The following is a 26,347-nucleotide window of genomic DNA, read 5'->3' as shown; positions in this document are numbered from 1 at the left end:
CTTGTTGTCCAAGGGATAAAATACTAGAAAAATCTACTTGCTGCCTCCACGTCGCACAAAACACACACACAAAAGTAGAATATAACTTGTAGGATTTTGGTTTTATTTAACAGTGAACACAATCAATCAACTATTATTATTATTATTACTATTATTATTATTATTTATTATTATTATTATTATTAAATAATAATAATTTATTTGATTAACAGGGGCCAATCTAGCCTTTAGCTTGACAGGCTCACTAAATTCTTCAAGATACACAAAAGGTTCCCTATGACCCCACCTCACCTCAACAAATGTATAACATACTTTAAGGAAATGTTCCTTTCAGTGCAGTTTGGAACACATTTGCTAGTAAATTTAAGTAACATTCTAAGGAGTTCAATAATAAGCAATACTTGAGAGTTATTAAAATATAAAAATAGCTTCTGTCTGTTTTTTTCCCCCACTCTCTCTCTCTCTATAAGCTGAATCCAGCTCCTGATGTACAGGTGTTTTAGTTTTTTGCATCACAGATACAAAATCACTGCCAACTATTACTGCTGATTTGTGGAATTCTGATTTTTCTTGACGTTCTTTCAGTATATCGCTTCTGTTCAAATGTAGTAATTATCTTTTTTTTTTTTAAATAGTGTTTAAATCTAACAAAAAATGTAAATGTTGTAAATAGCAAAGTGGGTTAGCAACACTAAAATCGAAAGAACAAAACATTATTACATGTTTTGACAGGGAAAGTTTTCTTGAAATGCTTCTAAATAGTAAACTTCACTTTTTTTTTACCTCAAAGCTGACTCAGAAATAAATTTTATAAATTACACAACACGATTTTTTTAAATCCGCTAATACTTTAGTAGCTATGGCGTTTTGTTGTTTAAGTTTACTAGATTGCTTCATTTAAATGGCAGGTTCATGCATTAAGAAAGCAGTATCACTTATTTGCTAATTTACAAAAAAAGTAAATACGACAAATTTAAAAGATTAGTCTGTGCATTGCCAGAGGCTCTCTTGGCAGCCATTTCTAGGTTTCTTTGTAACTAATAGAAGATCAGCTTTTCCCACAGCTAGCCAATCAGAAGTGATAGGGGTGGGACGTAAACACTTTTTAAAATGTTTGTGTGTAGGTGCTAGACTTCCGCAATTCAGTTTTCAAAAACTTGCGTGGCTCTCTAAAAACACACCCGGAGTGTCTTTCTAGCAACAAAACGAAGAGGAAAAATTAACAAAAACTACTTGTCCGACGGGCAAAGTATAACGGCAAAACTTGCTGTCCCTCACACAAATCTTGTTGTCCCGGGCGTTAGCAATTGCATCCTATGTACAAGAAGCTAGGTTTTTTTTTTCTCCAGTTTTCATCCAGTATCAAAAAAAAATAATTACATTAAATATTCAATTGCTTTAAATGTTTAACTCCCTTTTGCTTATATTTACTGGACCAGACATAATATGCAAAACAATTGCTATCCAACTAATTCAAACACTGCTGGAAAAGACCACTTCCAATATTCCCTCCTTGGTAGCAAAGATTCTCAATCTATTTGTATTCTAACCGGTTTTATCTCACAAATTGTATCTGTAGCCATACTGATTCACAGCGAAATTCTAAAGGCTGGACAGAGAGAATGACCCCATGTTATGAATTTTTGCAATTACACATTATTCAAAAATATCATTTAGTAATGTAATGTAATGTAATGGAGAGGCACTACAACATTACAAAATTACAATGTGTGCATGTAAGCCTATTTTTAAGATAGTAGGGGCTCTAACAGAAAGACCGGTCATCCACAGTTTTCAGAAATTACTTTAAGGGTCAAATGATCTTCAGTACCTGAACATAAGCAGAATCGAGTCAATGAAAACTCAGTACTACAGTAGAGGGATACGGGTCGCAAGCAACTAACTGCAGTTTCAATACAGCAGACCACTCTGTTTTCACAATACACTTATTTGGTTTAAATCTAGCCAATCAACATTTTACACTGTCTTCACAACCCCAGAACAGTTTTAACCTCTTTTTTTATTTGTGTAATTGATTTCCTTCCTATGTACAGTAGTTTCACTTTACAAGGATTGCCAACAAATTCTTAAATTAATTATTAAATTCAATTAGCTTTTTGGGCATTACTATTGCCTCCCATGTAATTGTGCATATCACTTTTTTTCTTCACTCATGTATTTTACAGTAAGTTAATTCAGATAAACTGTGACACGCTAGTACAGTACTTTTGCTGTAGGTCACATGGTTAGAATACAGCTATACCATTTGCACTACAACAAGTAATTAGGTACCAGGAAGCAGCAGCCACCTCTCTTCTATAACATTGTATTTGCAATATTTACATATTCCAAATGGGAGGGGGCAGTTATAATAGTACAAGGTAAGACATGGATTTTAAAACATTCCTTTAAGATAAAAGGGATTAAAATATCTACTGTACTAGTCTAGTTTCAGAGTCACAGAAGGAGGTCTTGAGCTCTGCTAGAGTTAGGAATACAATTATAAGTGTTCCCTACAGAGTTACAGGGAAAAGCACCAAAGTCCAGTGTCAGCATTTATACATTTTGCTGAGGAGTGTCTTTCTTGTTTGCAGTTTTAAGCAGAAAGACTTGCAAGCTTGCTGGAAGCAGAAGCCAGGCGCTGCCAAGCTTAAAGAAGATGACGCTGTTGTAATTACATAGGTTTCCTTACCTGGACTCCTCGGAGTTGGATGTAATCTGATATAAACCAGGCTAGGCAATGACACATGAAAAACACCATGATGTCCCATCTGAAAATATAATGAGCTGCCCAGCCGATTATTAGGCTAGCCACAAAACACTCTGAGATTGGCTCGCAGATAATCGTGGCTGGAAGCATGTTAATTCGTAGTTTGGCCCATCTGAAACCAAAATGAACACAGTCAGTTTGGAAAAGGTAACAAACACGGAACTCATTTTGTCATACTGATGTTTCCTTTAGATGACCACATTACAAAAACACATACCTTGTAATGGTGTCAGATAAACATGGAGATGTGTGGACAAAATGCTTACACAGCTGACAGGATTTATTTATGTAGCCAAGCTGTATATGGATTGTGCTTAAATATTCAGTTGCAACAGATACAAGCTACCAAAAAATTAGAAAGTTTAATTTTTTTTTTTTTTTTTTTTACTGGAGGCTTTAACCACTTTATATAGATGTTTGGATTGTACATTCAATGTTTTATTTATTCATTTTTAATCCAGGAGGCTTTACAAAATGGCAGAAGTAATATACAATTGTTTTCAAAGGAAAAGTCATATTTTTATTCACATACAAAAATATTGCATAAAAGCAAACTATAATTACTATTATTTATTACTTCTTTCTTAGCAGACGCCCTTATCCAGGACGACCTACAATTGTTACGATAATGTACGCTAGTAAACTAAAATAGTCAATCCAACAGGCTCTTAATACTATAAAAAGAAAAAACATGTACCTGATCATTCGTGACTGGAACTGAGAAATTGAGTAGGAACCAGAGTTTTGCATTGCTACTTGTGTTGCCATGGAAAACTTCCACCCCCTAGAAGTAAACAAGGAAACATTCAATCATTCACTTTGGAATTAGACAGATGCATCTTTAATATATATTGTTTGGCTAATCAGGGACTGGGAAAATCCTTTTCAGCTACTCCAGAATAGCCTCTTAAGTGCCCTGATGCTCAATTGAATAGCTCAAACTTCCTCAAACTGTATAATGCACAGTAGTTTAGTCTATGTGTATTTATTATGTAAAATATGACATATCTGTACTAAAAGTGTTTAGTAGCTTTAATATTTTTGCATCTTATGAATTGATCCATTAAATATGAACATTTAAAACAAATTATCAATGTTAATTTGTGCTTTCACTTGCATAAATTTGGCTTTGTGTGTGTGAACTTCAGAGCTTCAGATGGAATTACCCTTTTTTAAAACAGATCATAATATTGTAATGTATCTTTGATGAGGGTCACTACATAGTTGGTACAAAAAAGAAAATAGGTCAAAAAAGGTTAATCTGTTAGATTTTAAAAATTACTAGTTAACAACCAATACTCCACCATAGACACACCTATCACTAAGGCTGGAAGAAAATAGCGGGACATGAATTTGTTGCGGAAACTGCAACTTAACACAGACCACAATTTTTTATAGTTGCCTCAACGTTTAAAGTGACTATAAAATGTTTCTATATTTATATGTCATTTTGTTGCAAACTAAACTGAAACAGAAAAGGAAATGTCACTCGCATTGTCTTTTGCTAGTGGGGGATTGGTATGCCTTATCATCCTCTCTAGCCAATCAGTGATCTTCTTTCCCGTTGCTATGATCAGCAACAGGAAAGAAGACTGTGGGCAGTCATGCAAATACTGTACTTGCTGTTAAATTAAAACATTTTATTTCAAATGGTGATAAAGCGGGAGTCTTAAGAACTTATGTTCTGGTTATCTATGTGTATGTTTTTTTGGGGAGTTTTTTTTGCCATCTTGAAAGTAAGTACATATACGTGTAAACTGTTTATATTTATGACCGCACCGAAACTGCAACTTTAATACACAGTGGCTGCAACTTCTTGATAAAAAAATTCACCATTTTCTTACAACTTTACCTATCACTTATTTACGGAACACCAGAAACACTAGATACACGTGTGACATACAGACAGTGAAACAGACTGACAGGCAACCTCCACATAAATCAGAGATTATGAGTTAAAAAAAAAAAAAAAAAAAAAAAAAAAAAAGCGCTTCAGGTTCTAGGAAGTTTAATCATAATTAGATGCAAAAACACTGCAGGGGATAAAAAGTTAGATAAAAAGTTAATGGGGTTCAGTTAGCCACTCGTTCCTTGGGTGGAGTTGGGTGGCATGAGAAAGTCTTGTTTCTATGCATGGTTTTAGGTACTACTTGTAAATGAAAAAAGACACATTTGGGATGAAGATTATTCATTATTAGATTTGTATGAGAACCATTTATGGTTATGTGGTTTTATTGCAGCAGCCTTATCTCTCTTGGTGATTACACAAGTACACATTTTAAAAGGCCAGAGTTCTCTTATTTAATTCCAATCTGTACAAATGGTAAGCATGCATTATCTGGATTGTTCACACAATTTAAAGCTCCATTTGAAGTTTTTGCACATTGCTTCATAAGTGACCTCTCAAACATTAATTTTTGAATAATAGTAACACATCATTGTGGATAGCAGAGTGGAACCATAAGGCGTTCTACTAAAGGGATTGAAAATAATAACATTGCTGTTAAACTCTTCCTACCTGTCAGCAATGGCTTTGGCCATAAAGTAATCTTCTGCGATGTACTGTGCGAAAGCAATGAGACCCCCTGCTTGATCGAGCACATCCTTCCTCATCAAGCAGGACATTCCGGTTACACACTTAATGCCAGTAACATTAGCTGAGATATAGGAACGTGGGTGAGATGTGCCGAAATACACCTGGAGCAAAGAACACAGCTTTAGTATCTTCATTTAAACCACAGCTACCCATTTTAGTCACTTCAATGCTCCAGCTGAATGTAAAGAAGATGCAATAGACATTCATAAAGAACTGGAATGCCAATGGTTTTGTTGTGTTTTTTTTAAATGCAATTACTGCCACACCAAATTGTTTTAAAAATTTAGCCCAATGTGTGTATCTGGCAGGTTTCGTGTTATTGTTGAAGGATTATAAAATACACTATGCAAACTTTGCAGATGAACTTTAGCTGGAAAAATAGAAAGTGGAAAGTAGTTCTATTTTGAATGATAAGACTTTGCCAAGCTTGCAGGAACTAAGCAGTTCAACAAGGAACCGTGTGCTTTGTTTAATAGAAACAGGAACGAGATATTTTAAAAAAAATTAATATAATCTGGGATAAACATAGCAAAAAAGAATCTTATTGAAGGTCCCAGAGAGAGAGAGAGAGAGAGGAGTGAGATTCTGTTTTGATATTATCAACAATAAAATCAAAAGTCATCTGAATTCTTGGTTTGCAAACCTCTTGGCAGGGACACTGGAAACTACATTAACTACATTAATAGAGATGGCTAGGTATTAATTGATCAACTCTCTATTATTATTATGAATCATTTAGCAGACACTTTTATCCAAAGCGACTTAAGAGACTAGGGGGGTGAACTATGAATCAAACATCTGCTGCTGCAGTCACTTACAACAGGACCTTGGTTTTACATCTCTATAAGCAATAATCTTCATTATATATGTTTAATACATTACTTAGCAGCAATTGATTCAATTCATTAGTAAATGAATTTGCTAAATACCCTGGCTACAACCAGGAAACACTTGGGGACAGGATCTGCACTTCAGGGATGTGGTTATGAATGACACCCCCTCCTCTGCATAAAGTACATGTATAATGTAAGCCTTTCTGTTAAAAAACTGAAAGTGACCAAGTCAATTATTAAAAATCTCAGAACAGTCAGCATGGACAAATCCTATGTGTGTGATGTTGTGTAAAGAGAGGTAGGTTTTTAATTTGTGAAAGACAGCATTTTATTGATTGCCACAGAATCAATGAGAACAGTCAACTTCTGCATTGTCGCTTTGTGGCATTATTTTTATTGTTCCTACTGTACACCGATTCAAAGTAACAGAGAAACACCTGCATATTGTCATTTCTAATGAATTTCAAAAGAATGCATGCATGACCTCACATAAACCTTTGAAATACAGGTATGCTAAATGCTTCTTGGTTGCCTTGTGGCTAAGTGGAATGGCTAAACTTGATCTAAAACCGCCATTACCTGTTCTAAAGTGGCAGCAAAGCCTTGTCTGTCTGCTACATATGGGAGCCCATGGACAAGACCCACTTTTTCTGTCATCTGATTGGCCATGTCTGTCAAAGTGTCTGGTTTCACTGCAAAATAGTAAAAACAACAATACTGCTTTTAAAAAGTCTGTTTGGAAGTACAGATCACAATGCAATGGGAGTCATATTTCCAGCCCTGTTCATACACCCCCACCCCCTATTGCATTTGCAAAGGCAAGACTTATCAGAAATATACATTTTTTTGTCCATTACTCGGAAGCCTCTAATTTTTATATTTAATTTATTTACTAAAATGGATTTACCACAAAAAACGAACAATATTTATTAAGACGTTATTATCAGTCTTACCTCGAATACCACTGTCACAGATCCAAACCAGGTCATACTTGGCTACTTCATAGCCTGGCATTAAGTTGTTTATTTTTGGGTTAATGCCAACTTTTTTACCACCTGTAAAATCAAATCTGAGGTTACTACTGGCCATGGCAAAGATCAATACATCTATAAGTTTATTGACAGCAGGAAATGGAATGCACAGGTCATGCAGAACATAACCACAACATGGGTATATGATGTACTGTAAAAAGACAACAAGGGTTTAATTATTTACTCATCAGAATGCAAATTGATTTTCAATACTTTGCAAACTGGATTAAAAGAGAAATGCTTTTTACTTTCCTATAATGGAAGGTTGGGTGCTGTGTTTATAGACCTTCATGTTTAATTCAGCATTATATAGAGCTGTGCAATGCTTGGCCTTATGGAATAGAAACTGAATGTCAACCCCATGTTGTCTTTTCTTTGAACAGCAGATAGACAAGAGCGCTCGTGGTGTTTACCATTAACTGTTAAATTAATGAATTGTTCAAAGTACAGATTGGATGCGGTTTCAAATAATCTTGACTGCTCTGAAAATATAAGATTTGTATAGTGGGAGGTAGTTTGTTTGTCAATTGAAAACCCACTTACAGTACCATGCCGTACGTGCGTACGTCACGTTTCCCATTCTATTCTATGTTCGGTTTCTCAGTCTAGCGTTTCAGGTTTCATTCTCTAAAGCAGTGCTAGTACTGTAGAATGTGCAATGAAAGTTGGGGGAGGGTCAGGTGACATTTTTATCCAATTGCGTGACATGTAGTAATTCCAGTCTGTAGCTGTGGGCGTTTAGAAGGCTGAGATATATTGCAGGAAGCCATTCAGCTTTTACAAGTATATATATAGTGATTTAAATTATTATTATTTTTTTTATTTATTATTAGTTTTACTTGTTTAGTTATAGTTCATATAGTTTTTAGCGAAAGCTAAACATGGCAATGTACGTGGTCTTTCTATAATGAACAACGGGAGTGAAGTTGGTTCGGAGGATTTTGATACCAGCGACAGTGATGCTGACTTATCACTCAGCGATTATGATGAAGAGGATGTGGAGCCAAGAACAGTACAAACAGAAGAGCATGCAGCTGCTTTACAGGTAAGCCAGCTGCAAACGGGAAGCTGTTGGGTTTGAAATGGCAGTGCTGTAACGAAATACTATCAAAACACAGTGCTGGGTACAGGCAATGCGGCAGGCAGATCCATCACAATGCCTTGCGCAGTAGTAGCTGTGTACACGCATTTGTGACTATCCCTCCAACGCAAGCGAAGCAGACACCGTAAAAAAGATACAGGGTCTGCTACGAAAATGAAAACAAAAAAGGCACAAGAAAAATATGTGCAGTGGTTGCGAAGGCAACCCCGGGTTCTGTTGTATTGAACATTTCAATAAATGGCACAGAGCAAGTCGATACTGGCACACGTGTTTGATTTTTATTTGTTAATTACTGTATACTGATTATTATCGTTATTAGCAGCATTTTTGTTTTCATTGTTAAAAAAAAACAAAAAATGTTTTTATCTATATTGAAAAAAAAAAAGTTTTCATCTCTATATTGAATATGGGTATATAGTACACAGCAGCATAAAGGGTTAATGAAAAACACAGTTCAAGTCATTTATTTGTGTTTCATTTATCATATGTTAACATTTTATAGCAATTACAGGTTTGAAAACATTATTATTTTTCTCAAAATCTGGTACCTGGGAAGGGGTTTCATTTTTACATCTGGAGTGGTTAAACCATGTGTGCCACGTACTAATCCTAACCTGTCTAAATTGTCTTGTTACAGTGAACACTCCATAAACATTCCTGATAAAGGTAAATGCAGATCTGCACTGTTATGCAGCCACACACCGATTTAGAAATGAAAATCTTAACAGTAGTCCACTTTCTGGCATGTCAAATAAAATTGGGATGTTCACTCTACCAAGTCTTCCAGCTACTAACACTACACATTTCACTAACACCACATACATGTGCACTGTTTAGCACAGAAAGCAAGAAGGGCAAATGTCATCAAGTTGTTACCTATAAATAGCCTGGCATCCACATTTGGGTATTTGCCCAGCAGCTTTTTACAGACATCGATGGCTGGATCATCATGGTCTTGGACACACAGGAGCACTTCATACTGGTAAAAACAGAACAAGGAAACAAGATATTAATCTCAGAAAGAAACAAGAGGCTAGCATAGTAGACAAAGTTTGACAGCCTGCAACTTGCAGATGAGAAAATACAAATCTGTTTTCTGCAGACCAAGCTTATTGACCGTGTCTTCTCTGGAAACTGGGCCCCTCAAACTGGCTTATCAGTCAGAGAGAACTACAAAATAAAATGTCATCTTAAAAGGTTTATCTTCCCTTACCATATAGCATTCTGACCAAGTCCCTTCATTTTGGAAGTTTTCCAAACCATCACAATTAGCAAACATCAGATAAAGTAGTTCTGGTGGCACCATTTCAATCTTGTGTTTGTTGTCTGCAAAGTGAACCAGGAGTTTTGTATATGTTTCTGCGCAGTGCGAGTGGTCCTACTGTAAGCTTTCACAGTGGTGTCACATCAAACTGTGACAGTCACTTTATCTACAAATCTTGCATTCTAATGTGAGAATTTTGAGCTTACACTTGTGATGAATATAAAACATTGCTTTATAGTCACAATCCCCATATGAAAACCTCCATTTATGCAGTCGTCCAAAGGATAAGCTTCAGCAGCTTTCTCGGTCTTAAAAGTGTAGTGGAAAATTGCAGGGAGTGAAGACACTGGGGTGAGGATTACGTATGGACTAGAACATGCAATTAAAAAACTTGGTTTGATCTGCAATACTGAATGCAGTTTTCAAAAGTTGCATGTACTACTGTACTGGTATGCAATTCAAAAGATGTTCCAGTGTTTCAGGATCACCTTAACATCCCTGTGTATGTCATCATTGAGTCATATTCTTGGCAAGCAATGCTTCTGTACTGTAACCAGGAAGTTCAATGTTCAAATCTGTTGAGATTGCTGAATAGGAATGTTTGCTGTCAAGTCAAACCAGCAATGTGACAGCAATCTACAAGATCAGCTGCTGGGTAGTTTCACAGCTTTATTCCAGACAATGGATGCACTCTATTTCAATGAATGACATTTTTCCAACAGTATGTTGGAAACACAAACCATTTCTCCTTTGTCAGAGGTGCGAATCCAGTATATAACAATAAAGCATTTTATGGACCAATGTTATTTTCATGTTCTACTGCGCTATTCAAATCGGAAGCTGTGGGTGTCCTCCTATAGTCGGGAAGTTTGTTTGAACACACTACTGTAATAGCAAAAGCGTCAAACAATCAAGTACAGTATGAACCGCCTTCACAGTTGGAAGCCTATGTTATGAGTCTGAACAGTGCCAGAAAAATTCTTCAGAGTATGGAGATCACATCAGTGCTTTGATGGAAACTTTGTTGATCAGACGCTGTCATTTTAAAAAACATTTATAACCTCCCTGTAAAACTACAGCACTGTAGATGTTGCATTACAGAGGGCTTGTACACATGTTCTAAAATAACTCTTTCGTCAAGCACCAGATTGCTAGCCCCAGGAAATTAAATTACAGAACAGGCAATAGGCAGGCCTTGAAATACTTAATTCCTCTATGCTCACAGTAACAGCTGCCACTTGTACAGAAACAGGAACTGTGACAAACATGGCCAGGCAAACCTGCTGTCTGTAGTGATCACAAGTCTTTGCTTAAGACACACCAGATAATACACAATGCTTGCTTTTTTTTTTATCAGCATTGATACAACCAACTAGCTACAAGTTTGTCAGGGTTGGATGCCAAAAACAGTCTAGAATCTAAAGTCCCACAAAGCTGCTCATGCTTTATATGCGCCTTTGTTCACTTTGGGATTGCTGACTCGCATGCATGTTGTAAGAGGAAGCAAACAAAAAAACAAACAAACAAAGATGGGCCTTTCCTGAACTGAATGTGATTTTCCCCTAAAACATCAGTTGTAGGCGGCATCCACGTTTTAGTTTACAGTAAACTATTACTACATCATGACATAGAAAGTTTAAAGAAATGTCACTTCATGTTTTTACAATTTCTTGTTCTTTGTAATCAACTGTACAAAGTGAATATACAGTATCTGAAATAATAAAAATGCAGCAATTTCAGCACACAGAAATAGTTTTATTGGATTCTTATACATCGTGTGCTTCTCCCCCCGCCCCCCTGCCCCTCTGCAGCCTGTTGCAGAAAGCCATTATCAGCACAAGCAACAGAACTGAAATATATCAAGCACTTCTCAATGAAAACCATCATTCTTGTCAGATCCCAGTTATTAGGCTGGGACCTGCCCTGAACCTCTGAAGGGTAGAACAATGAGGAACACTGTCATTTCAATTGTTTCAGTCTCACCTCTGCCAGTGAACGAGCACTGTGGGTTAGCAAGCAAAGAGGCTCGTCATGAAAACAATACACTTGGAAATGTAATACCCTCAACATAATAAAGCTTAAAACAGCTTCAAAACTGGTTAATCAAATTAGGGACTATTAGTGTCACAAATGATAAAAGGCATATGTCACAGTGTAAGCTGCTCATATCTTTTTTAAATTTTTTTTTATAGAAACTGCAATGTACTGCATAGAGGGCTTAAAAAAAAAAAACCCCACACACAACAACTAGTGTTCATTATGTGCTTATTTTATTGATGTAACCGGATAACCAGGATGTCTCCTTTATCCAGACCAAGGGTCAGCAGGGTTATCCCCAGGCCTTTTCAGCCTGGTGGGCCGCCCGGTGAAGTGGCTTTCGCTGCCCGGCTGAAAAAACCCGATCCGTCCGTCTTGCAGATGCTACTGCGCCTTTAACAATAAGGATTGATTGCGCTTCTAGCAGACTAGATCACTTGCACGTTGCTGGGTGAAAAAAAATAACATTGGAACCACATGACAGCTGTGTTATGTCTTGACAAAACATTTAACTAGTCAGAGAGTTGAAGGGGTGGGTTTTCTGTGTTAAGCACTTTGAGAGGCTAAAACGTTAAGACTGCTAAAAAAATAATCTTATTTTCAGAGCAAAAATAGTGACAATGAATGCCGGGTTTTCAAAATAAGCCGGCGATCGGAGCAATCCACCGCCTAATACTATATTTGTGCCGGCTACTTTATGAAAAATATTAAGATTTTCAGGTATTATCATTGTCCATTTTGTCATATTATTGTACTGTAAGGTGATATATAGTACAAAATAGCTATACATATTCATCAAACAAAAAAAAAAGCGTATTCCTTTTGTTGCGATATCGTAAAAATATGTACCTAGGTGCTTGTGAGAGATATTTGGGGTTCATGTATAGAGGCTGTACGCCTTTAAGAAGAAAGGCGTGATGGGATATCAGAAGGAACACTTGTCAGCTGATATACAATTACAAATGCTTAAGTGCAGAGGTGCTGGATTATTACACTCCGGTTTCATGCAACAGTTATGATGGTGACCAAACGTGTGCGAGTACTGTTGTGTAATAAATGGTTAAAATGAACAGTTGCTTTCAGAAAATGTGGAACAGCGAAAAACAAAAATAGACATGCATTAATAAGTGAAAAGGTTACCGTTTTTTTTTTTTTTTTTTTGTGTGAGCTCCAATAACCCTATGTTATCTTTCGCCGGTGCAGTAACAGCTTCACAAATGAACCTCAATCCTGACCACCTGCCATTGGTTAGCGTTAGAAGGAGGGGGATATTAGTGACTATTTAAAAAAAAGTTGAAAAAGACTGTACTGTTGTCATGCCTTTTTAATAAACTATGAACTGGTCTACCACCTCCGGTACATCTTGCCTCCCTGATCTCCCTGCCATTCAACGCTGCCAATTGTGATGACAATTACTGCATTTTTCTACCATAAAAAAACGTAGTAAAAAGACACACACACACACACAATGTGTGTTGGTGTTCACCACTCCTTTTAAGGATTTAAAACAATTGCTGTAGATTTGCGCATTTGCTTATATATGATCAGTACAATTATGTTAGACTCCAACTCAACGCGAGTTGCCCTGGTTTGTATATAATTTTATGTATTGCGTCATTCAGGTTTCCTATTTTTCGTTACATATCACCCGCTAGACTGCAACCCCAATGGAAATAACCGAGAACCTCTGGTCTAGGTGAATAGACCCCATGTGCTCAGACTTTCTTCCTAGCACCACTTCTGCTTTCTCCCCCCTTTTCCTGCTCACTTCCTGTGCAGGTCCCCTCAGAGAACTCAAACATGTTGCTAATAACAGAATCTCTTAGTATGTGCTCAAACATAACCTCTAGTTCTACTGACAGCAAATATCCTGATGCAGCACTTTGATAATCTTGTTTCTCCATTTAGCCTAATTATTGTATAGAAAATGCCCATTAACAGACTGAAACTCACAACAGAACGTCTCACTGGCTTCATATTTTAATTATTTCTTGTTTCATAAAAAAAAATAATAATCACAAAACATTTGACTTTTGGACAGAATCCATTTGACAGCCACAACATATCTTGACCTATTACCCTTTAAAGATGTCTTAAAAAAAAAAAAAACATTGTGCAAAGCTGCCAACCTTTTCTGGGAATTCCCACAAAAAGTGCAGTCAGAGGGAGGTCTACTGTCCTGAAAGGCAGTGCACCAAGTCACAGGCACCAGATTTAAGTTTAGATACTCATGATTCAATACAAGAATAACTTCACTGGTCTGGAGTGGCTGCAGACAGATTAAAGGAATTGACCCCAAAATCTAAATGGAGAACCTCTGGGAGTTGAAATACACAAATGCTAAAAGCAACCCCTTAGCTTTCCCAATACCTCACACAACACTTCATATGCTAAAACCATGAACCATCTGCTGAAACTGCAGATGAGACTAGTGTGCCAAGCGACAGTGTAGCCTGTACAGAATAGATGTTATCAGACCAAAATACATTACTGATTTATAAACACAATTCTTGTCCCATTTGTGTCCTTCAGGACTACCGTTTATCAGATTCAGTCACTGCAAAGAAGTCTGAGTCTGTGCTTTACTCAGGGAGGTGTGGAAGAGGGTTATGAAGATCAAAATACAACTGTAGAATCTACTGACTGCCACACTGGTAGAACACTCCTGCTGTGCCATGGTGGAAATGGCAATAGTACATTTGTTAATTAAGCACCACTTGCTTTGAAAATGTTTCAAAGATTTTAAAATCACTGGCACCACATTGGTTTTGGCACTCCCAGGGATGGGGAGGTGGGATCCGGCTTAGACGGCGACCCCTACAGGCCGAGTGAGTTTGGGGGTGGAGATTTGCTGGGCTGGTCTTTGTCCTCCAGAGGCCGGTAGCCTGTGGACATCTGCTCTCCAGTTCCTGGGTGTAAAAAATATGCTGATTGGCTCGTGGGATTGGAGGATGCCCACTGAGCCTCGGGTCCCTGAACTATGTGGAATCATTTTGACAAACTACAATTCTTTGGCTGGGGGTCTGGGGTTGTACATGCTCTCAGATGCATTCTGAGCAATTCTGAACCACTTTCAGAAACAAATTTGAACTTGACTTTGTAGAAAAATAAATAAAAATCAGAAATTACTTCACTTGCAACTTGTCATTTTACCACATAGATCAACCTGGTAAATCACACATTAGGCTAATGAAATGTTACTCAAACCTTTTACATGTATGCCCAATTCACATAATATTAATTTTATAATACCTCAGCTGCAATAATCATATACAATCTCTGCTTAACTGATGTTGTAAATATAGGGTTCATACAGTTTTTGTGATACAAATTTCAAGGACTTTAAGGACCATTTTGTCAATGTTGATAAATAAAAACCAACTGTAAAAATAAAGCTTTTCAATTAACAGTTTATTTAACTGTATAATAATAAAATTCTAAATGATACTCACATTGAGTATAGATAAGCTCTGGACCAGTACACTTTCTTATTCAGTAATACTGAGTCAGTGTTGGTACCTATAGGAGTACCTATGTTTAATTCTAAAAGCAGCACAACAATTTAGTGTTTTAATGTCAGAAGCAATAGTCCAAAATGTTGTGTCTCACTCATAGGCTTTGGTAGTTGTTAGTTTAGTTTGTTAAAGTTTAACTTTGATAAAAAGTGGGGTGCAAACTGAAGGACCAACTGCCGAGTATAGAGAGGCAAATTCATGTATTTTTTAAATGTTTTTTTGCAATTAAGAATCTCTAAGAGCCTAACCAAGCAAACCTTGCTGTTGTGAAGTTACAGTTTTAGTAATTGCAAGCCGACAAAATTTGGCAGGTGTTTCAGCATAACACTTTCAATATGTACTTACTGAGCATGCATTAATTACAAATAGGCTACATGCAAGTAGCACCAAATGGATGAAAAAGGATGAAAGCATCCTCATACACATCCAAGAAAAGGATGGTGTTGCACTTGAGCTGCTTCAAAAGATTATACAAGGTTTTTGACTAGATCTGTGAGAGAAGCTGGTGATGCTTCAGCAGAGGTGTAAGTTTTGTCTAACTGGCATAAAGATAGGTGAAGAAAAATTAATCTTTAAAATGTATCCATATTCTGACGGTGTTTACTGCATTTGTCTTTACAGTGTCCATGAAAGTCATCATGAGATATATACAATGTTCTGTGTAAACGTAATTGAAAATAAATTGCTTGTACAACAGAAAGTGTTACGCATTGTGGAGATTTTCATATAAATGGTGAAAGATAATGAAGGTGCTGATGCATCAAATTTCAGCTGAGGCTTTTTTTGTGTGTGATCAATTTGGGTAGAAACAGCACAACAGCAACAAAAACAGGAGAATGCGAGCATATTTATGAATGCCAGTTTCAAGATTTAAATCAGTCTTTATAGTAATCACTATTCCATGCAATTTTCTCTTGACTTGCAGCAACTACCGCCTAAAGTATCGACTTCAACGGGATTATCCTCAGCTTACTTTCCACACACCACATTGCTGGAATGTTAGTGAGTTGGTCTTCAGCAAAACAGTGTCTAGCAGTGCTCTACTCAGCAGCAGATTCTGTACGAAATCAGAGAGGAGCACAGAAACAGAAACAACATCCAATGAGGAGGATGCTGATGTTGATACACCTGTCTTCCAGCCCAGACAGGGAGCTCCAGCATCAACAGCTCTACTCCTGATGCTGATGTAACCAGGACTCTTTTCAATGCTGCCCTAATGGTGAGAAATGCCATGGAGAATACTCCTGCCATCACTGCTCCATGGCCACCTACACCTAATGATTTTACTGTGGATTCTGCAAAGGCAGCTATTCCCATTGAACTGTACAACATTCTTGCTTGGATGGTAGGAGCAACAAATGAACCCACGCCGGCAAATTATGTCGACGTACCCGACGATTTGACTGTGAAGCTAGTGTCTCTCGGCCAAGATATGTGTACCTCACTTCTAAAGGTCTAAAGCAGACACCAAAGTCCCTATGTCTTGGGCTGACAATTCGTCATCTCACTGGATCCTCCCAGTTGTTATCTTTAGTCAGCAAATTAGGGCATTGTGCATTGTGTGACACGGTTGTCAGGTATGATACAAGCCTTGCTGAGTTGCAGCTTTTGGAGGGTGCAGAGAAAATCCCTCCAGGACTCACAAAGAGTACTCAGACCATACTAGTTTGGGACAATATTGACTTTGATGAGGAAACTATCAGGTTGTGGCACGACGCACCACACCAATGGAATCATGCTGCAAAATAACACCCAGGGGTCTGCACAGACAATGGATAGACAACCTCTGCACAAGGGAATTCTCTCCCTCAAACATCCACTTGCTGTTCCCATGGAACCATACCTTCAGCAGAAGGGGCCTGGAAACCTGCGCCTAGATCCATACATTCCATTAACAAATGACTACTACAAATCAAAGATTTCGTCAATGCTTCAAATAGAGATGGTGTATGTTGTTATGAAGTTTGTGGCTGGTGATTTGTGCACATTACCAGGGTGAACAGGATTCCATAGTTTAGTTCAGCAGAAGAATATTGTCTCAAAGTCAGCTATTTATTACCTCCCTGTCACCGAATCTTCTCCTACAGAGATGGCTACTGTAAATACCATTCTAAAATAAAAGTTTAGAAATTGCTGATCGACTTGATTTGGATTACCTTGTCCTGGTTTTCAACCAAGCAATATACTTCAAGGCACAGCACATCCGTTGGAATGGTGAAAGTTTAACAAGACATTTGGTGGTACGTCTTGGAGAATTTCACACCTGTATGACATTCCTCAGTGTACTTGGTAAAAGATTGGGTGATGGAGGGCTTCAACATATATCGATTGAGTCTGAGGTGGTTGCTCTGGGATCAATCAATGCTGCATTGAGTGGCCATCACTATAAATCACAGCATGAGAGCACACAAACTTGTATGAAAGTTTGCAGCATCTGCGTCTTAAGGCATTCTTTGGTTCGTTATTACCAGTGGAGGAACATGCATATATCCAGATGTTTAACAGCATGATGCCATCATTTACATCTTCAGCCTTTAACAAACAATCTGCCTTAGATGAATTCACCAGTTTTGTGACAAAGTATCAGACTTTTGTGCAGAAGAAAACACTACATTTGCCTTTTGGATCTCCTATATTGATATGGTACAACTCCTCCTCATGTTCATCAGCGGCACTCGTGAGTAACTGGAAGATTCACCTGGCTACTATCAGAATGATGATGCCATGATTTTTTGCTTATGATCGGACTAAATTATGCCAGGTATGTCCGAGCATATTGGCTGGAAATACTCAGCCTACCGACCACACATCCATTCTCGTCAATTGCCTGTGATCAAGCAACTGAACAAACCCTCAATCGAGATTCAAAAGACTAAGGGTGGCCTCACCGGGATGAGGCTAAACAGTGGGGCAGTTCATCAATGGATACTTTCTCAGCATGAAAGAGCTGCTACTGCAAGGCAATGCGAGATGATGGCAGGAAAGACTCCTGAACTGCGTGATCCAAAATGTCAAGATAAAACCAGATCAAGGACCGGATGAGAATGATATCATGAACATTATCTCCACCATCGAGTTGATCAATCCGTTTGATTCTGACCAGGATGCACTGGTATGCACAACGCCTGGTGTAGTCGCAAATGCAGAGGTTACGAACGATATCGTAATAGCTGAAGACAAAGGAGAACATGCTGTGATGGAATTCATGGAAAAACGCCTTGTTTCCTCTTTTCAGAATATATTCTCGCCTATCAAAATGCAGAACCTGAAAACATTTACAGACCAGATAAAAGGAAAGACCATCAAACAAGCTCTTTGCAAGGCTGCTTATTATTGGCCAGAAATATAGACCTGCGAGACATTCTATCGTTTTCACTGGGACCTGTGTCATTCCCACTGGCAAGTGCAGATGGTGCTCTGGCAAAGACCAATGAGGCTGCTCTCCTTGAAATCATGGAGAGTAAAGGTGGTGACTGTCTCAGCAGCACAGTACCAGATGGTAATATCATCATCATTGATGGTATGGCCATCGCGTTGACATCATTACTGATCGGTATGTTGACGTTAACATCAAAGATATTGAATGGTTACCGCGAGCAATGGATGGCACAGAACTCATTCAAATTCACAAAAAAGAACATAAAACACTGTATCAATGGAAGAAGTTCTTGGCAGATGTCTGAAACAAAGAGGTTCTGGTTAAGTTTCTGTTCTCTGTTTGGACGGCCACCACCTTCCGACCATTGACACAAGACATTACTTTATATGTAACTCATGGAGAGGAGTGTCACCGGCTCTGTGTGGTGGAATCAGTGTTGACAGTCAGTGCCACTGAGGAATTGAAGTGTGACCACGAGGAAGCCAACATGCAAATTTTCCTCCATGCCAGTGCTAACTATAAGGACATTATTATTCACAGTCCAGATACTGACATTGCTGTTACTGCTGCCTCGCTCAAAACAAAAATTCATGCAAATATATATTTTGCAACTGAAGTAAAGAATCAAGCACAAATTATTGATCTTCAGAAAGTGACATCAGCCCTCGGACCGGAAATTTGCGAGTCATTGATTGGACTTCACACATTTCACAGGTTGTGATACAAGTTCTTTCTATGGGAAAGGTAAGAAGAAAGCATTTGAACTCGCAATGAAACATCCAGTATTCCTTACTGCCTTCAGGCAGCTTGGACCTGAATTCATGCTCAAAAGAGTCAAACGTTGCCTTATTAGAGAAGTTTGTCTGTCATCTCTATGGCCAGCCATCATCATCAGATGTGAACGAGGCCCGACATAAAAAGTCTCCCATCTGGTCTCCTTATCTCCTGCAGAGCAGAGCAGAGCAGAGCATGCCACCGACCTCAGATGCCCTTCAACACGCCCGTACAGCTACTTACCAAGCGGCCATTCTGAGACGCTCTGAGCCAAAAAATATTGGCACCCTCACCTGTTGGGTACAGATGGAAGATGGTGGGAAATTAACTAACTATCTGTTGTGTGGATGACACAATACCCAGCTCCGGACAGTATTTTGCAGATTGTGAACTGCGGCTGGAAGTAGTCCAAGTGTGAGGGTGGCAGGTGTTCGTGTCGTACCGCAAATCTATCCTACACCGATCAGAAATTGCAACAATGTTGATAAAACGGAAGCCGAAATTGAACTTGACCAGTGTGATTCCGATGAAGGAGATCTTGATTTATAAATGTGAATCCTCAGTTGAAATATTTTTCCTTCCTTTATTTTTTATTGTATTTACCTAGACCAACATCAGTTATCTCTGTGTACCGGTATTTATGTACATTATATGATTTTATGTTCCTTTCAATCTTGTGTTTGGACCTTAGCACTAAACCTACAACCAGTATAATTGGAAATATGTACATTAACAGTAAGTAATTGGAAAAAAATGCTAGTTTTTAGGCACCTGCTGTGTAATAGCCAAATTGCCTAGATATACCTTTACAATCCACTAAAAGTAATTTTTTCTAGCTGTGTGGCCATTTTCAGTGCTCTGTGATCATCAATTGCAGAGCTATTGTGACACAAAGATGGTCTGAGATTGTTTTTATGAACATATCACGATCCATGCAGTTAGAGTAGTAATGTCTAGAACATCATGAAGTTTCAGAAGGTAGGCTTCTTTAGATTGAGAGTTAATGAGAGGCAAACATGGCTCCAGGCTCAAAAAACGCCCTTTTTGATCCTACCATGTCACAAGCCTGTGGTGACAGAAAACTGCAGGATAAAACATGGAGAACTTTTTACCCAGAGTCAGGCATAAAAAAAGTCTTTGGCATGAATAGATCACAAAACTTAGGAAATCTAAATGGTCATTGCCTACCACAGATACAGTACAATCTTTAAGATGCATTTTGCTTCTAGGAAGCCACCCGACTGCAGATTGATTGCATCTCTATTATGGATATGAATTACAGACTTAGTGAATTTAAAGTCACATTGTGAGTTTGGGTTTGAATGTACAGTATGTCAGATACAGTGGAATTGCCCTAGTACAAAAAAATGTAAAACCCTAGTGGTACTATTCCACTAAGTAAATGACATGATCATGTGTAAAATGATACTGAAATTGACTTGAGTCAAGAAATGTTGTAAGACATTTTCATCAGAAGAAGTGTTTTACTGCAGATTTGCAAAACTGACAAGGATATTCTGAAACAGTCAGATGGAAGGACAAGAAAAACTGCTTCACAAAATCCAGAGTTGATGACACAGTGCATTCATTACCCTACCTGTGCAAGATTCCAAGTTCCGTCACAACTGACAAGCCGTTCTCTACACACAGTATGCAAAACTCTAACATTTGTTTAAGCAGATGTTCATCATATGACAAGAGGTGTTCTACTGCAGAATTTCACTTTGGGTATTACTACTGTAAACTGCGTGGGTTTCCTTTACCTTTTGGTTCTACAGTAGGTAAGAGTCAAAAATCCATCACACATGCCTACTCTTCTGAATCTCAGCACACAGCTACCAAAATAAACTGTAAATATTGTAGCAGTGTACAACAAGAGGTGGGCACAAGTGCCTTTTGAGTTTCCTTAATTAAAATAAACACAGATGCTATCAGCAGCATTACGGTAAGCATGAGACTGGGAAAAGGAAGCTAGATGAAGTAAAAAAAACAAACACAAATAAATTACAACACTTAAAAGAAAGTGTTGTACACCTTCTTTGGCAAGTTTGCAGGTTGATTCTGGGAAGAGAGGAAATCTGTGAAATTGTGTTTGTGTGTTGAGCATTTCAGGGAAATACTGTTCAGTCAATTAAATTTAAAACATCCCAAAGATGATGGAAAAATAAGGTTATACTTGTACATGTAAAAATGCAAGACAGAAAAAAGGACCAATGCCTCCTAAGTTAAATCTCTATTATAATAGCTTCTCTGGACATGTCTAAAAGACACCTGTACTTTCAGACCCCATATCCTGACACTATCATTAACTTAACAAGTTCCATCACAAGTGGAAAAGCTGCAGCTCTAAAGTGTGACATACAGCATATACAGCACTCCGCTATATCCCTGTCACCAGGGTCAAGCCTTCCCAGAGAAGACAGCAACTATTGTACTTGATCCCGGGAGTAAAATAATGCATTTAAAATAAATACATGAATAATTTGGCATCATTTATTAATTTCCGCCAAAATTATGTTCAAATTTGTAAAGGGCATCTCATGTATTGGACTTCAAATACTGTACTATGTACGTACTGTTTACTACTTTTCAAACATTCATTCCTCCACAGGTCAGCAGTGCAGAGAGGGAGTTCAGGAAATGCTTTAACTTAACATCCTCTGTCACTGGAGTACTACAGCACATGTGATTACAGCTGGGAGAACTAGGCAGGGACTCGCAGCAAGTCCTAGTGCACTGAACTGTGCCGTTGGGTACAGAGTACCTATCCAAAAGGATCATCATCAACATCCAAGAACAGCTGCTTAAATCAGGAAAATGAAGCAGAAAGTCTCAGTGCTACTAGAATTGCTACACTACACAGTAGAACCTGCATCTCAGACCCCAATAGGGATGAGATCCCCTGCAAAGGAAATAATGTTGATTGTTGTACGGATGCAGGGTGTCTGTCTGTACATCCCTCTAGCTGTGTGTCACACTTACATTTGTGTATTTCTCTTAAACACTTATCCAGTTTTCATGAACCTTGGCATTAACATTGTTTAACTTGAGTTATTGAGACTATCAGATTCTGGTGATACAGGGGCTTGTCTGTGTGTCTGTTCATCCATTCTTCAATATGTCACACTTATGCATAGGCCCCCTATATCTGGAGAATCTCTTATCAAACTATGATTAAACATTTCATTGACAAATCTTATTATATATTCTGTACCTACCGTTTCTATATGGCATGGTTATAAATGTCATCATACTAATAAATCTAATTTTGATTACAGCTGTGGCAGGGATGTATGTTACACTACCGTCCTAGTAAGTACTGGGACAAAAATAAATGTCCAGTTAATACCTGTCGCATACTTTCCTAAACTGCATTTAAATAAAAGTAGCAAACCTTGTAATATTTCATGCACCAACTGGTGAAGGCCAATACAGTTTACAGAATACAGCACCTTTAAATAAAGAAGATATTCCAAATCTGGGTGTTAAGACATTAAAATAAGATATATACTTTAACGACAACTACCAATATAAATCCCAATAAGACATAGCACACAGATGAGTCTTCAACTGCCTTAACTTGCAAATTATTTTAAAGAGCAAATCTGAAGTGGCAGGGATTCCATAGATAAGCATAGCTTGCAAGGAAACAGTCATACTGTAAGTTGCCTGTCCTCTCCTTGACTGGGTGAACCAGTTGGATACGTGGAGGTTGAACTCTCAACTCTCAGTCCAAGTTAGTTCCCTCAGACACAAAGGGTCGGATTTATCAAGGTCATTACAACAAAGTGCAAATTGCACATTCTTTGTGAAACGTGTAATGTTACAACATCAAATGGTTAATTTAGGGACCTACATGTGAACCAGTTTCACCCAAAAATGTGATGCACATTGTACAGCTATGGAATTTTGCTTCCATGTGACAAATGATTTTGACAAAACTACTGTAGAAATTATTGTGAATAGTTAACAAGCTGCATTACTGCACTTGAACCTCTAGCATACTGCCTGATCTTCTGTAAAATGGCCAAATTGTCTATTGTATATTAGCAGCTGCAGTGGAAAAGGATAAAAGTAGCATAGCTGTCTACTATAGAGTATAATAAGGCCTAAATCGAGAACTTAATTCACCTCGAAACTAAAACAGGAATCAATCTCCTGGCTCCAAAAGGGAAAGAGTTGAAAAGCGCTGTGCTGGCCTGTTGTGGGTGGGTGGAAAGAGCTTTTACTGCCACATTCTTGGATTTGATGCAAACACAAAGGAACGAGTCTCAGTCTGAAGGTCTTATTTCAAGCTCTCTCCCTCTCTCAGGGAGCTGACCAGTTACGTTTCTGGACTGTAAGCTTGCTAATATAAAAGAGTAAGAGAAGAGCATACAGTAACTGTAGCCAGAACCATTTTAATTGAATTCCAAATTTCTACCAACAGAAGAGAGATAAGTGCCATTAATAACACATTTTGGGGAGCACACCCTAACCTAACAAGCCACAGATTACAGCAATTGACAGAATATTATTGTAGGATCCGGGGCATGGATTAGCATTACTAGATCTGTGCGGGATTATATCCAACTCTCCTCAGAAACTTGTACAGTATAGAACTCACATACTGCACAGTACATTAAAACAGTGGAACAGCATAAAGATACTATATGGATATATATCAGTTAAATACATTGTATTTTACCCTTCTGCACTGTATACCGAGATCAGCCTACAGTATTATTTGCAGGGAAATCCATAAAGAGAGTAGCAAATCAGTTTCCTTTGTGGTGCATATCCTGGTGTTTCACATAAAGTGACTCCAAAAACAATGCTAAATTTCTAAGTAAAAAACTATGTACAGTAAAATGATGTAGCTTATTTTACCAAAACTGTACCACAGACTAAAAGGATGCGTTTGTTGGATGTGAATGCAAGGTGTTTAGTATATTGTACAGTATGCCCATTGAAAGCTTATTCAGCAATAGCAAGGAATAACAAAAAGGGTCACTGGTTATAGTGGTAATAAGCAGAGTTCCTGTGAGGCTGACAGAAGGCTCTGTATTCAAGAACCAAAGTCAAGTCTCAGACGTACGCAAGTCGCAGGAGTACGTGCTGCATATTAAAACCTGTCCATAAAACATTTTCAGTGAAAATGCTCTCATGTTATAGTAGCATACAATGTAATGTTACAAAGAGTTTGAGAAATAAAAATCTTCTTATATTCACTAAGCCATTTAAAATGTGGGCTTCATTTTAGTTTATTTGCTTGGTTTTGTGCAACACATTTGCCACTATATAAAGAATTAGACCACTTGCAAGATTTGTCAGGTATTGTACAGTAAATAAAAAAAGCAATACAGGGGCTTAAATACAAATTGATGTGCTACTCTTATCATCCTGTCAATAAAAAAATATTAATAGAAAATCTATGAATAAAAAAAAAAAAGACAGATATACATACTCTGGGATAATCCAACTCAAAGAAGGTTTCTAGGTTGCTGATGAGGTTGGGGTCCACTCCTTTCAAGGGCTTCAGCAATGAGACGCCTGCAAGCTTGCTGTAGGGCTGTTTGTCTGAGGCTTTCTTGTTGAGATGAAGACGTCTGCAAAGAGGTTGTTACACCACAGCTTTAACACACTGCACAACAGTAGATGGTCATAGGCTTGTCTGTAACACACTTCAAATTAGAAAGTGAAACTGAAGCTTGTAATAATGCCTATTTTGATGACTAACATAACCTTAATATAATGTCAAAGCTTGTTGCAAGATTATAGTATTTACCTTCAGTGTTTCTCATTTATACAATTTTCTATAGTTCACAAGTCAAGAACACTGCAGAGTTTCACTCCAACAATGGCCAATAATATTAAACACACTTCATCTAAAATAATTTTTAATTAGCTTAAGCAAACTTTCAATGAGAAATATCTTGGTTCATTTATTTTGTATAATACTTCTCATGGAAGCATGTCTAATTTTTTTATCTACAGTAAAAACAGTAATAATGGGGTTGTACAATGTTTCACACTTCTGTTCAACTATTTAATGTAGCATTAAAACAAATAGAAAAAAAATGGAACTTACTAGAATACTACAAAAAAGTTTTTAAATATAACCATTATACCCATATCCTCCGCTGTATGTAGGAAATGACTGGACACCAAAAACATCTAAATAAAGTTTTCAGTTACATTTTAAAAACAATAGTTACAATGTGGTCAATTCAGAGCTGAAACACCATGAAAACAGGAAGGAACTTGCTGGTTCAGTACTAGTTTTTGAAAAAAGAGGTTTAAAAAGAGTGCAGAGCATGAGGGCTGATTCACAGAACAGCTGAAAAGTACTGCACAGTATTCAGAGCTGTGCAATTTTTTAAAGAAACTTGTTTGTCCAAGGGACAAAATGCTAGAAAAATCTACTGCCCTCTCCCCGTTGTACGAAACACACAAAGAGCCCCCAAAACACGGATTATCCAGCCCTGCTCACGGAGGTTTCGTCCTGTATGCCTGGGTGAGGCTATTCAAATTACAGCAAGATCATGTTGCTCAATGTCATAACAGTAATATTCAGCCACCCACTGACATCACCAAATAAAAATCCATTCCCGAGACCCAGTGATGTATTCATTAGGAATGTGGAACGACTGCATGCATGATGTAAAGTACACTCTGTATTATACATCGAGTGATCATTGTTATATTCTTGTAACTTCTCTGTTGCAGTGCATGTACTGTACAGGTATGTATCCTGCATTGGTTCACAAATTAACCAAAAATACATTTCACTACAAAATGACACAGTACAATTTACATTAGGTACCTTTGATTCTAAAAAGAATAGATTACAGTGTTCATCAATAAATACAAGCAACCATTAACTTTGAACACATTCAGACGCTTCTGAATAAGTAAGGCTTCTGAGTATTAGAATGGACAAACCACCACAAAAAAAAAAAAAAAGGATCTTTACCATTTGTCTGGTGTTGATGCACATTTCACTGCATGCCCCACAAGATTCCCACAGCAAAGTAGTTTAACCCATTTCAGGGTTTTTAGGCTAA

General features: G+C 37.7%; 1 protein-coding gene across 1 annotated transcript in view; it reads right to left on the bottom strand.

The window, feature by feature from the left end:
• Positions 1 to 26,347, bottom strand: part of LOC117411687 (ceramide glucosyltransferase) — a 42,700-nt gene that overhangs the window by 3,673 nt on the left and 12,680 nt on the right. The window contains exons 2-8 of the mRNA XM_034902778.2: positions 24,748 to 24,889; positions 9,209 to 9,311; positions 7,153 to 7,254; positions 6,779 to 6,891; positions 5,289 to 5,467; positions 3,468 to 3,554; positions 2,693 to 2,882 (exon numbers count right to left, since the gene is read on the bottom strand). Coding sequence (XP_034758669.2) covers positions 2,693 to 2,882; positions 3,468 to 3,554; positions 5,289 to 5,467; positions 6,779 to 6,891; positions 7,153 to 7,254; positions 9,209 to 9,311; positions 24,748 to 24,889 — 916 coding nt within the window. The remainder of the gene's footprint in view (positions 1 to 2,692; positions 2,883 to 3,467; positions 3,555 to 5,288; positions 5,468 to 6,778; positions 6,892 to 7,152; positions 7,255 to 9,208; positions 9,312 to 24,747; positions 24,890 to 26,347) is intronic.

Source organism: Acipenser ruthenus, chromosome 2, assembly GCF_902713425.1.
Source record: "Acipenser ruthenus chromosome 2, fAciRut3.2 maternal haplotype, whole genome shotgun sequence".
Classification (NCBI taxonomy): Eukaryota; Metazoa; Chordata; class Actinopteri; order Acipenseriformes; family Acipenseridae; genus Acipenser; species Acipenser ruthenus.
Note: the sequence above shows the minus strand (reverse complement) of the source record. Positions and strands in the feature narration are given on the sequence as shown.